The sequence below is a fragment of the Epinephelus fuscoguttatus genome, linkage group LG23 (assembly GCF_011397635.1).
Source record: "Epinephelus fuscoguttatus linkage group LG23, E.fuscoguttatus.final_Chr_v1".
Taxonomy (NCBI): Eukaryota; Metazoa; Chordata; class Actinopteri; order Perciformes; family Serranidae; genus Epinephelus; species Epinephelus fuscoguttatus.
The window spans coordinates 14,484,770-14,498,091 of NC_064774.1; the positions used below are offsets into that span (position 1 = coordinate 14,484,770).

The 13,322-nt window shown below is 39.4% G+C and overlaps 2 protein-coding genes across 6 annotated transcripts in view; both read right to left on the bottom strand.

Moving 5' to 3' along the window:
• Positions 1–13,322, bottom strand: part of clcn3 (chloride channel 3) — a 113,093-nt gene that overhangs the window by 59,949 nt on the left and 39,822 nt on the right. For all 4 annotated transcript variants that reach the window (XM_049569588.1, XM_049569594.1, XM_049569591.1 and 1 more), the window contains one exon: positions 4,454–4,674. The gene's annotated coding sequence lies outside the window, so the exon portion shown is untranslated. Of the gene's footprint in view, positions 1–4,453; positions 4,675–13,322 lie in introns of those variants that run through there.
• On the bottom strand, positions 8,064–12,363 carry nit1 (nitrilase 1). Of its 2 annotated transcripts, none has more exons than XM_049569598.1 (6): positions 12,150–12,363; positions 11,592–11,825; positions 10,921–11,024; positions 10,646–10,782; positions 8,982–9,107; positions 8,064–8,890 (listed from the first exon to the last, which is right to left on the bottom strand). In XM_049569598.1, the coding sequence occupies exons 1-6, from the start codon at positions 12,236–12,238 to the stop codon at positions 8,624–8,626; spliced, it is 957 nt and encodes a 318-aa protein (XP_049425555.1). In that variant the 5' UTR covers positions 12,239–12,363; the 3' UTR covers positions 8,064–8,623. The 2 variants fall into 2 exon arrangements, with proteins under 2 accessions (XP_049425555.1, XP_049425554.1); XM_049569597.1 differs by having other exon boundaries at positions 11,592–11,867.

Consider the following 13,322-nt stretch of genomic DNA (forward strand, 5'->3'; position numbering starts at 1 on the left):
ATCCTTCAAAAGGCAGCGGGCAATCGATATATGGATCGCTTTGTAGCAAAACATCCAGCGTAGCAGATCCAACACAACAGGGAGCTTTCACTCCCCGCAATTAAGAGCACTTCAACAACATGCAGCACTGGCTAACTGCTCAAGTTGTGCCTGTAATGTCAATTTGGGAACATAATACACAGGAAAACATGCAAAGAACTCTCTCTTCACTATTAATGTGGCACATTATAAAATGTAATTACAGCTTTCAACTTAGAATTCATCTATTATCTTTTCATTAAATCATTTAGTTGGCATCATGTGCACCTGCACATCAAGTAAACTCAATTAAATAATCAGTCAATGATATGCTGCTGTCTTCAGAGGAGAGAAAAACAAAAAGCAAAGGCCCCACTGAAGACAGAAGAAGTTCCTACTTCTACAAAATGAATGCTAAAATATGAATAATACATGTCCTATCTGGCCCTGCAGCGAAACTTAAAGAAATGCAGCCATTCAAGAAATCCTCCAGTGAGGGTGTGCGATCAATGAGGCTTTGTCAGATATCAATTTCATCCAGCCCACGCCAGTCTGAGAATAATATTTTACTATGGAGACAGCAGCGGATGAATCCTAGAATTTAGAAAAGAGAGTCTGATTAAAATCTATATCCAGTCTGGGTGAAAAATCTTCTGTAGAACCCTGATTTCCCAAGTTTTTGTGTCTAAGTGATGAACACACCGTCAATTTACGTCCACTGAAAGTGTTTGGTTTTGCCACTGACAGGCTCAGATTGTTAATTTAAGTGTCTAACAACCGTAAGGAAAGGATCCCTACAGAGATAGACCTTGTTGTTAAAGAGTAATGTCCTTTTTGTTTAACCAGAAACGGCCCTGAAATCGCTATCGCCAAACCCACCAGACTCCATTTAAAAAAACAGTGATTTTATCCCAGTAAAATACACTTTATTCAAAAGACGAGAGAAATAAAATAAAACTCACAAAAGCCATCTTGGTTCGTCTTTCCACTGTTTCAATGAACATCAACTGAAGTTTGGCAAAAATAAACCTATAATTTACCCAGTTAGATGTGAAAATATGCTCTTTCTATACATGCTAAAATGACCGTTTTTTTAAATGGAGTCTGGTGGCTTTGCTGGTAGTGATTTCAGGGTTGTTTTTGATGAAACAAAAAGGATCTTACTCTTTACCATAAAGGTCTATCTCTGTAGGGATCCTTTTCATAATGTTGTCAGACACTTAAACAACAATCTGAGCCTGTCAGTGGCAAAAACAAACACTTTCAGAGGACGTAAATTGAGGGTACAAATGTCTCAAGTGGTTAAATTGCAGCCTGTTTCATAGCTGCAGCCCTGTCGCTCAATACTGGACCAATTTCCAAAGTCCAGGCTGATGCTTTCATCTGACAAATATACGGAGGTTAAAGTCAAGACAAGTTATTTAGTAAGACTCAAAAACAGTTCCCTTCGCCTACATGTGTAATCTGACCTTTCACTTCCACGATGAATAACATAAGAGTAGGTGATCTTACACACTGACAGGAGCAGAGAGAGATAAATGCTCAGATGAGCTGTCACGACTGTCTGACTGTGAATGAAACTCTAAGGTCATGCTTAACGAAATGACGACAAACACTCCAGACAGACGTAACGCAATCAGGGGCGCTGATTAAACCAACAGCCGTGGCAAATCAAATAAGGAGCGTTGCAGTGCCTTTGGTTTGACCTGTCTGTAACTGCTGGGTGGAAAAAGTAAGCCACCACCATGCGCTCTTGATTCTGGCTTGAGAGGATGGCCAGGTAATCATAAATCATAAATTGAATACCAGATCAGTGATGGAGTGAAAAGGTAACAGCGGCCGGATAAATGTTAACCTGAGTTTATGTCTAACATGAGCATTGTTTGTACTGTCGGGGACATCTTGTACAGTCTTGGTTAGTGAGTAGAGCTGTGTGAAACTGAATTAAATTAATGTAAAAGTGGATGTTCATCATGATCAGGCTCACAACTACTCACACTCATACAAGGTGTCTGTCGTTGTGTTTCAATTTTCCCACAAATATGACGTTCAGAGCTTAAAAAAATCATCTTTAATATTTGTGTTAGTTTGAAATGACACTCAAATTCCCAGCATCCCAGCTTACCCTACACAAGCAGACCCCCCTGACCTCAATATGTGTGACATCCTGTCTACTAGTGCTGAAATGTTTAGTCAATTGACAAAGAATTTATATTAATTTTGATATTAACGATAAAAATCATTCAATAAGCAAAGATGACAAGCATTTGCTGGTTCCAGCTTCTTCTATGTGAGTGTTTGCTTCATTTATCTAGTTTTTATTATTGTGAAATTATCATTTGGTCTATGAAATGTATGAAAATGGTGAAAAACTTTTCAATTTCAATATTTCATATCATATTTAAATAACTTTATTTATCCAAAACAGGTCCAGTGCTCAAAGATATTTAGTTTACTGTAACAGAAGAGTAAAAAACTGGGGCTGCAACCAACAATAATTTTCATTATCAATCAACCTGCTAATTATTTTCACCATTAATTGATTAATCGTTAAGTCTATGAATTTTTTTGGTATTCTTTGTTTGTGTCTTGTAGTTTTTATTCTGTGTCCTCAATATTTCACTTTGTCCTTATTTTTGTTCTATGTCTCTGTCTTATTTTGTGTAATCTCTTTTGTCTGCTTAAAAAAAGTCTATGAAATTTAAAAAGAAAAAAGTGAAAATACTCATCACATATTCCCAGAACTCAAAGTGATGTCCTCAAAATGCTTCTTTTGTCCAACAAACTGTCCAAAACCCAGACTATTTTGCATTTTCTACATCATACATCACTTACTGTAATGAACGACAAAGAAAAGCAGCAAATTCTCACAATTTTGCTTGAAAAATGACTGAAACAATGAATTTATTATCAGAATAGTTGGCAATTAATGTTCTTTCGACCGACTAATCGTTGCCGCTCTACAGAAAACCAGCAAATGTGAACTTTAAAAAGGTTGTAAACAGTAAGTTTCTGATTTTTTGCCTCCAAAATAACTTACAAATTGAAGTAAGCTGCAGAGTAATTTTCTGTCGATTGATTGTAAATGTGCATGATGTAGGAAAGATATTTTTGTGCCATTTTCACCTGACATTAAAAAATCAGCCAAGATAAAACTTTTAGAAAAAAACCCCCCTCAATATTAGAAAAGTACCACAGTAAATATAGTATACTCAAACCCAACTTCTAACACTTGCATGTCTCTGTCTTATTTTGTGTAATCTCTTTTATCTGCTTATAGAAAATAGTGTATGAAATTTTCAAATAAAAGAAGATGCTCGCCACAAATTCCCAGAACTCAAAGTGACGTCCTCAAAATGCTTCTTTTGTCCATTCAACTTTCAAAACCCAAAGACTATTCTGCATTTTCTCCATCATACATCACTTACTGTAATAAATGACAAATAAAAGCAGCAAATTAGAACCAGCAAATATTTGACTTGATTTTTGCATGAATTCATTATCAGAATAGTTGCAGATTAATGTTCTTTCAATGGACTGAACGACTTATAGTTGCAGCTCTAAAGAATACTAAGAAAAATGAACTTTCAGTAAGTTGTAACTAGTGAATAATTGTGTCGATTGAATAGTAAATGTAACTGTGCATGATGTAGGAAAGATATTTTGTGCCACTTTCACCTGGCGTTAAAAAAATCAGCCTGGGGAAATATTAATAATTATGTGTAGGGTTCTTTTAAACAAGAAAAACTCAATATTAAAACTACCACAGTAAATACAGTAAGCATTAAAAAGCGCAATTTGTGACAGTAAGTTATACCCTATACATTGAGCTAAAGGGTGTGCTGAGGAAATTTTAGTCTGATAACCTTTACCTGCCTGAATCAGTAGGAAAGAGAACAGCCTTCACAAGCACAAGACCGATTTGATTTTCACTGCTAATGCTGAAAACCAAGCATGACACAGCCAGCATGGCCATAAACAGGCTCAGCTCTTAGCCGTGCATGCTTTAACGTTACATCTGCATTTCATGGTGAATATATATTCACACTAACACACATCAAATGGAGACTGTTTTTTTCATGCAGTCGTTGGGTTGTGCAGCCTCAGTTTCCCATAGCATCCAGCCAAAGGCCTGAGTCCACCAAAGCGGCAATTTATCCACAGAATACATCCACAAGCTGACGGTGCATTCACACCGACTGCACAGCACCGACACCGAGCTAACAAGCTAGCCCCCACGCTAGCTGGAGACCAAGCTAGCACCTGTTCAGGCACAGAGAAGGATGTGAAATCAACCTGTGAGTTCACATCATCTGACAGCGAGAGGAGGATGGATGGATGGCCTCGGACGGTGAAACATACACACACACACTCACACACACACATCTTTATTCTCCAAGCTAACCGACACAGACGTTAATAAAACGCAACGTACCTTCCTGATGCCTCGATTCCAGCTCGGACACGAAAATTCATCCTTTGACCTGGAGTTGAAACGAGGATTTTTGGGGTTTTCCTACACGAGTGGATTTGACATTCTCCTCATCATGATGGTGTTTTCTTTTTTCAGTCCCATTCCTGTGTCAGTGACGTTCACTTCCTGTTTCCCATCCCAACAGCAGCAGCAGCAGCAGCAGCGGCTCCCACCCACAGTCTCTGTGATGGTACCACAGGCAGGAAGGAGAACATCTGATCAATAATTCATCACTCACTGGAAATCAGACGGTTGGCATTAAAGAAAACACATAATGGAGTCACCAACTAGAAATGATAGCCAGTCTTGCTGCATGGCTCTATGCAATGGGATGTGATAAGTATACAGATCCTTTACTTGAGTAAAAGTAGTGTAGAAATACTCTATTACAAACAAAAGTCCTGCTTTTAAGATTTCACTTAAGTCAGGGGTGTCAAACATATGGCCCGGGGGCTAGAACAGGCACGCCAAAGGGTCCAATCCAGCCCACGAGATGACTACGCACACCTCATTTTAATACACCTGTGGAGGCTAAGGCCTTGTCTACACGGATACGGATACAAATAGAAACAGATTTTTATTCATCCCGTATAGAAAAACATTCCGGGTTTACACCATCAGTTGTGAAAACGATATCTCTGCTTACACAAAAACGGCAGCTTTTTTGCTGCAATTAGCATGCCAGGCCAGTAGGTGGCGATACACCATATGATTTGTTTTCCTCTTGGCGCTAGTGATAAAAACAATGACAAACTACATGTTAACCTCATGTCACATAGTTAGCTGCTATACAATTACTAATATTGGGCACAGCAGATGTCTTTGTTCGCCAATGTAGCGGTGACATTGAGTTCATTTGTAAGCTTGTAAGTAGTCCCAAAAGTGCTAACAAAACGTAAACAATCCGGCATATATCCGCCATTGTTATTGTGGTTACCAGGCACCTAATGGGCATGCTCCAACTGGGTTACAATGTCATCATTTTCCAAAGTCTCCGTCTATCCTGTTTACAAGTTTCCACAGAAATGGATATCTTTAAAAACTTTCACTTTGGCAGCCGTTTTTGAAAATCTCCGTTTTCATCAAGAAAAATGCAGGTTGCGTGTAAATGACAGGTGCAAACGCAAAGATAAACATTTTCAGAAATATACGGAACTGTAAAACAGGCCCTAAGAGGTGTCAGGTAGGGATGCACGCAATTATGCCTGGTTCACACTACACGACATTTCTGTCCGTTCCGATAGTCACCATGTCAGATTAGGTGATTGAGGAGTCTTAAAATCATGCTGAGACCTGGCCAACAGACTACTCCTTGGTCCACACCAATTATCCCCGGTCGTCTTTCATGACGTGTGTGATGTCATCGGGTTATTCTTATCCTATTTTTATTACTTTTACTATTATTTCAGTCACTGTGTGTGTTCATGTGCCAGCCGACATGTTGTTGTAGTAACGTTAAAAAGCGCCAGCAGATGGCAGGAGCTACATTTGAAGTACCATACGCAAACATGCAAGTCACTGAAACCTCCACAACAAGTTCCTGTAAATGTTTCACAATAAAATCCTGTTTAGAAAATGAAGCAATTCTCTCAACCAAGGTTATAAGGGGCTTTTAATTTGAAACAAATTCAGAAAGTGTTGAGTTTGAAATGATGGCGCCATGCATTAACTTTATCAAGTCAACGGGAGCGGATAAAAAGTAAAAAGTTAAAGTCTGTTTCAAATGAAGCTGGTAGCCTCTGATGTTGTGGTGAGTAAAAGCCCCACCACTATTTTTTAATCTTCTTACTTTATGTCCGTCTCCATTATGAGGACGTAACATTGTTTGCTAGCTTGATGCTAATGGCAGTACTCACTGGGTTGACAAAGTGTCTCTGCTGTTTCACACCATCATTTTTCCCTTTTTGCTGTGTTGCGGTAACATCCCTAGAGGAAATATCAAAAACCCTGGGCTGTTGTTGTCATACAGTTGTCTATGGCAGCAGATTGCTCTGTGTTTCTATTGGTCAAAGTGACGGCTGTGACGGGAAAAGTTATGAGAACAAATTTTTCTCATTATTCTGGGATGAAATCTCATTAATTCAGAAAAACAAGATCAGATTTTTTAAAATTAAATCTTTTCTCATAATTGAGAGATAATAATCTCATAAATTCAGGAAAAAATAGCAGATTTTTTTTTTTTTTTTACCATAAAATCCTTTTTCAGAATTCAGAAGAGAACAAAAATAGGAGATTATTATCTCCTTAATTCAGAAAACCAGCAGATTCTTTTTCATGAAAACCTTTCTCATAATTCTGACATAATGATCATGTTACTTCAGAAAAAAAAAACGCAGATTTTTTATGGACACTCCTCTCAGAATTCTAGAGAAAAAAAGAGCACTTTTTTTCCATAAAAACCTTTGACAGAATTCTGAGATGACAATCATGTTCATTCAGAGAAACATAATATGTTCTGTACAACATCTATTGCACGTCTGTCCGTCCTGGAAGAGGGATCCCTCCTCAGTTGCTCTTCCTGAGGTTTCTACCGTTTTTTTCCCCCCGTTAAAGGGTTTTTTTGGGGGGAGTTTTTCCTTATCCGCTGTGAGGGTCCTAAGGACAGAGGGATGTTGTATGCTGTAAAGCCCTGTGAGGCAAATTGTGATTTGTGATATTGGGCTTTATAAATAAAATTCATTGATTGATTTTTTTTCCATGAAAACTTTTCTCAGAATTCTGAGATAATCTCATTCATACAGATAAACAGGGCAAAAAACATTTTTCTGAAGTGAATGCATTACGCTTCCGAACAAAAGTATTAATCGTAAAATACAACTGTAGTTGTCAGATAAATGTCATGGAGTTAGAAGTACAATATTTCCCTCTCTGGAGTACAAGTAACCTGGAAATCCAGATGCCCCGCCCCTAGTAAATTTGAATTTGCTGGCTAGAGTACAAGTACAAAGTGGCACAAAACTATTACTATAGTACTGAAATACTCAAGTAAACTAAAAGTACATGGACACCACACACTGTAAAAATACTCCATCACAAGCAGAGTTGGAAAGTAACTACATATCATACAACTACCTATCCCAGCTGACATTGGGCGAGAGGCAGGGTACACCCTGGACAGGTCACCAGACTATCACAGGGCTGACACATAGAGACAGACAACCATTCACACTCACATTCACACCTACGGCCAATTTAGAGTCACCAGTTAACCTGTATGTCTTTGGACTGTGGGAGGAAGCTGGAGTACCTGGAGGAAACCCATGAAGGAGTTCAAACCAGGAACGCTCTTGCTGTGAGGCAATAGTGCTAACCACTGTAACACCGTGCCGTCCATTTCATTTATTTTTTTACCTAATCCTTTTCATTCTGTTTCTTCATATCTGAATTTAAGCATGGAGGGATTTTTTTTTGTTATTTCAGGATATGTCGAGCAATGACATGACCAGTTTCTGGACCCCACTGGAGAGATTAAGCATTCCATACAGTCATGTGTTACCATCAAGCAACAGGGAGAAAATTAACAATGCATTTTTTACTGGAAACAGAAGAAAAACAAACCACGTGATGAAGATGTTTTCCAGATGTTTGAGTTTATAATCTTTAAGTAGTAACTGATTAATTTCATTACAGAAATGTTACAGGTTAATGTGTACATGTCCATTCCGTACAACAGATAAATTAACATCAGTAATTTACCAACAACTGCCCAACAGCACCATCTACTGACCAGTATGAGTAATATCATGTACAGACTCACATGGTCAGAGAGCTGATATTTTTGATTGTGAGTGAGCTTTACTTCCTGGGAATGAGATTATCTACTGCAAAGATGACAAGATGACTCAGAGGTTCAACCAGAGAAGCAGAGAAAACAGAAAAAAGAGATGGCTGACTTCCACTTTTGCCACCACTACTCCATGTTTGCATGGAGCTGATATTTATTCATTAACAGCATCATTTGACAAGAATGTACACTTCTTTTCGCATGTTTCCATCATCACACTTCTGATTAAAAAAGCTGAGAAGTGTCTCTCTTTTGATCTGTCATTAATCAAATCACTTGCAGTGTTCATGATGCAGCGTGACAGAACTTGAAACAACCTGACTTTGAACTTTGCACTTCTCTTGTGGTCAAGTCTTCTCCAGACTCTTATAGAAACCAGTGTCTCTGCGGTGCTGTTGGACCGGCATGTTCCTTCTGGTGCTGCTGACCTTCTCCAGGTCGATCTCCACCAGCACCATGCCCGGCTTCTCCCCTCCGCAGTCCCCCAGCACCTCACCCCAGGGGTCCACCACCAGGGTGTGGCCATACGAAGAGCGCTTCTCGGTGTGCTGGCCGACCTGCGCTGCCGCAATGACAAAACACTGGTTCTCGATTGCCCGTGCACGGAGTAACACCTGGGAATAAATACATGAAGTTTATATTTGACAGGGTTTAGGCCTGAGTAATCCAGCGAACAATAAACTGACTTATCATGACTCATCGCACCTCCCAGTGGGCAGCTCCAGTTGCTACAGTGAAGGCTGATGGGTATGTTAGAATCTCAGTCCCATGTCTTTGCAGAGCCAGAGATAACTCAGGGAATCTCAGGTCGTAGCAGATGCCCTGGCCGACCTGTGGCAACAATATAAAAGTGGTCAGAACAAAGACAGAAGCAAACAGATCGTAATGCTGAAGGGATAGTTTGGCTCTTTTGAAATATGAGCTACATATCGATAGTCAGACTGGAGTACCACTGTGGAAGCTAAGCAATGTAATGCTGTGGACGGGGGCTTTAGTAAATCTATTTTAGCTACCTAAGATAAACTCCACAAAAAAAAGCAAGAACTGTTTGAGTGTATGCTATATTGAGATTATTTTCATGGCCTTACCTTGCCATCAGACAGCCCCATTAACTGCTTAAGTTCCCCATCTAAGCTCTTGTCAAAGCCACCAGACTCCATTGAGAAAAACAGTAATTTTAGCTCGCTAAACAAACACAGCAGCTGCTGGTCTACCACTGCCTCGATCAGTTAGTTTGTTTGTGTTATTGTGTGACTTTGGTGAATTAATTAGTCCTTTAAAACACAAAAGTCACACAACGACAGAAAAAAACCTAACTGATGGAGGCAGCTGTAAACCAGCAATGTCTGCATTCAACTGTGTTAAATTACTGTTTTTCTCAATGTAGTCTGGCTTTAACAAGAGCGATATAATGGCTTCAGTTCCCTGCTGTCTGACGGCAAGGTAAAGCCATGAAAATATTCTAAATATAGCATACAACTGATGTAAATTTTTTTAAGTGGGACTGTTTTAAAAAATCTGTTGTGTTTCTGACCCGTCCACAGCAGTACATTAGCTTAGCTTCAGTGTCTGTACTCCTTTCTGCTTCTCCAAACTGGGGGCGTGCCGACACTGACTACAGATAAGCATCTCATACAACGCAACTAAACAAAATATTCAAACGATCCCTTTAAACTACAGTTTGGAAGCTCAAAATGGATGCAAAGTATGCCCGAAACACCTTCTCAAATAAATTCCATGATATTAAATAAAAATTGCCTTTTTGTTTGTCCAAATTTTAGAAATCTCCCACTGTATCTTACAATGAAAACAGTTCAAGCCTACAAGCTAAAGCTTACAATCACTGATTTAAATACGTGTTTCTCTCCAGTATACTCAGCCCAAACCTGACAGATAAATACAGTACATGTCAAGATAAATTTGTCCCATGGACTGCTGGGAGTATCTCAAATGACTGCTGGCCTGTTTCGGAGATTCTGCATTAAGGTTTCATTCCTGAACTTATGTGCATTTACAGTAATTCTTGTGATACTATTATCTTGACAAATACACCTCAGTATTTGGTATTAAACTAGTATATAGTGGTTTTCGTCATGGGTATGTGACACGTCAAGTGAGCACTGGTCTTCTTGTAGCACTAAGTCCATGAACAAATTTCATGATGAGAGCCGTTCTTTAGAGGGGTCTCAGCTTGGAGTGTGCCCCCTACCAGCATTAGACCAATTAATAATAGATACTCCTTTTTTATAATATATTTGTTAATATCTTTTTAATGTTGTTTTGTGAGTGGACCCCAGGAAGACAAGCAACCACTTTGTAGAAGCTAATGGGGATCCGAATAAAGAATGAAGAATCTCATAAACTGACACCTTGCCGATGGGAGTTTGGACCGGAGACACGAGGGAGGGTCCAGGGATGGTGAAGCCACTTTCCTTAAGGGATATGCCTTTTTCTGGCAGCTCCACATCAAACAAATGGGACTTCCTGTAGACTGAAACGATGTCGCCTATAGATGAAAAGACAATGTGTCAGAACGTGTACCAAAAGGAATCATCAAGTGGAAAACACAGACTGTGTGTTTCCTTTAAATTAGTTGGGATCGTGTGTTTCTGTGTCTACAAAAAAGTGAGAGAGATTGTTCTACCTTTATCGTTAATTATGATGTGACTGTTGTAGATTCGTCTGTCAGACTCCCAGTCATGTCCCCGTTCATGAAATCCTCCAAGGGACAGCCACACTTCCAACTTCCTGGGAGAAGGAGAGGTTAAAACACACACCTGTATTAATCCTAAACAAGCACCATTAATTCACATCTAGTACTGTAGTCGAAGGTTGCAGTAGCTGCCTGCTGATGGATTCAGAGTATTACCAGCCGAACTTCCTTGTCTACCATTCCAATATTCACACTACGTAACAATAAATGTACTGAACCCAGGCTGGTTCCCCTAGCTCCAGATACTACAGCATACAAGGTCTCTTTCTTTCATTTGTTCATGGTCATGAAGCTATGCGTATATTTTGCCTCAAGACAAGCTGAAGAAACAGGAAGCAAAACAGTGTTGGCTCTGTATCCTTCTTCATCTCATGTACAAACATGTTTTGCTTGAATAGAGCCAAGACTCGTCTGTATGAGCATCTTGTTCTCAGCCAGCAGCCCACTAAGGAATATCTTCCAGTAGTGCAGGACTTAACATACTTTTTTTTTTTTTTACCAACGTGGGAAGCAGAGCACAATACCTAGAACGCCTAGAACAAAGCAAAAAGTGGGACCTCTTTCAATGTTTCCTAGGACCTGGAAAAAACATTTTTGTCTACCTGGCCAGCTGACTGTATCGTGATATTGTGTCTCCTGTCAGGCTCTCAGACAGCGACAATGTCTCCTCTCGACTGGACCCGATGTAGTCGAAGTTCTCGGGCAGGAAGACCATGCTGGCCCCTCGCTCCTTGGCTTCATCCACCAGCTGTTTACAGGCAGAGAAGTTGGCCTCTTTGTTCGGGGTGACTGTCAGCTGACACACTGCAGCCACTGGGTGAGGTGAAGTCGACATCCTGCATGGAGAAGAGGTTGGCATTATGCCCAGTGTGCAGAAGCTGCATGCGGGGCAAAGATGTCAGGACAAGCAGGGTTGATCATTAACTGCACTAGTTAGTCTGTTATATATGCATTGTATTATATTGTACAGCTGTGGTGATCTATGAACCTCATCTGAACGCAATATCTGAAATACACTCTATGAACTCTATTCATGCTCTGACTTCCATCCTCCATCTCTCTAACTTTCCTTCCCAAAAACATTTAAATAACAAAATACAAGTGTAATCTTTATCATTAGCTTTTGTTAAGAAGACAAGAGGTCAGAAGAACAGGCATACCTGTTTTGCAGCTTGATCTGTTGTCTCCAGGCTGGCAGAGAGGCCAAATGCTTTGCAGATGTTCCCAAAATGCACCTCACCGTGAACATTGGTCAAAGTGATCCAGACAAAGCGTCACTGTCCTTTTTTTTTAGTCCATGTTAGTAGCTTAGTTGTGGTTAGTGTGCAGCAAGAAGGATCGGAGAGCTACTTTCTTCTTCTCTGTTGTTTATCTGAGGATTACAACCAGCATTAAGGCACACCACCTCCACCTGCTGGAGAGGATTTGTTCCTGTCGACATCTAGGGTTAGGGAACATCTAGTGTAGAGTGTTGAGACTGACTTTTTTATTGATTAAAATATATGCATATAGAGTAAGAAAGAAATATACGTGGTTACCATTGTTGCCTGACAGCAAGAGAGTTCCTGGTTCAAACCCAGGGTGGGGAAGCCCCTCTATGTGGAGTTTGTATGTTCTCTCCTTGTCAGCGTGGGTTTTCTCCAGGTGCTCTGGTTTCCTCCCACAGTCCAAAGACATGCAGGTTAATTGGTGACTCTAAATTGTCCGTAGGTGTGAATGTGAGTGTGAATGGTTGTCTGTCTCTATGTGTCAGCCCTGTGATAGTCTGGTGACCTGTCCAGGGTGTACCCTGCCTCTCGCCCAATGTCAGCTGGGATAGGCTCCAGCCTCCCTGGGACCCCCAAGAGGATAAGTGGTTATGGAAAACAAATGAATGAGAATGAACCTGGGGTTCATATAAAATAATAAGATTAATACATAAAATAAATCAAAATATTCCGCAGTTCAGATGATTATCTCAAATATTTTTCATTAAGAGTCAGTTGTTTGGATGTACTTGTCTATATAACATGTTTTCTGTAGAATTTACTTTAATGGATATAAAATATTGCTAAATTGGCAAAACACATTATGTATACATGTAAAAATATTTAAAAGGCACATGTCTAAATACTAGTGAAAATGCATCCTACATGTTATTTAATAAATAATTAACTAAATTTAATAAATTAATTATTAAATGAAAAATGAAAAAATACAAAAAATAATAATTATAAATTAATTTTGTAATTATTTATTAATTAAATAAATAATTGACAGTCTTTATCTACAGTTTAAAAACGACATGATGTTGACAGTCTTCAAAAACAAACAAACAAAAAGTGGCACAATAT

What these genes read in the sequence shown, in the direction of transcription:
- nit1 (XM_049569597.1), bottom strand. Translation starts at nt 12,238, where the DNA reads ATGTTCACGGTGAGGTGCATTTTGGGAACATCTGCAAAGCATTTGGCC. An exon ending in CATCATAATTAACGATAAAG is followed by an intron (nt 10,783 to 10,920) that starts GTAGAACAATCT and finishes TTTCATCTATAG; the next exon opens with GCGACATCGTTTCAGTCTAC. An exon ending in TCCAAACTCCCATCGGCAAG is followed by an intron (nt 9,108 to 10,645) that starts GTGTCAGTTTAT and finishes TTGTTGCCACAG; the next exon opens with GTCGGCCAGGGCATCTGCTA.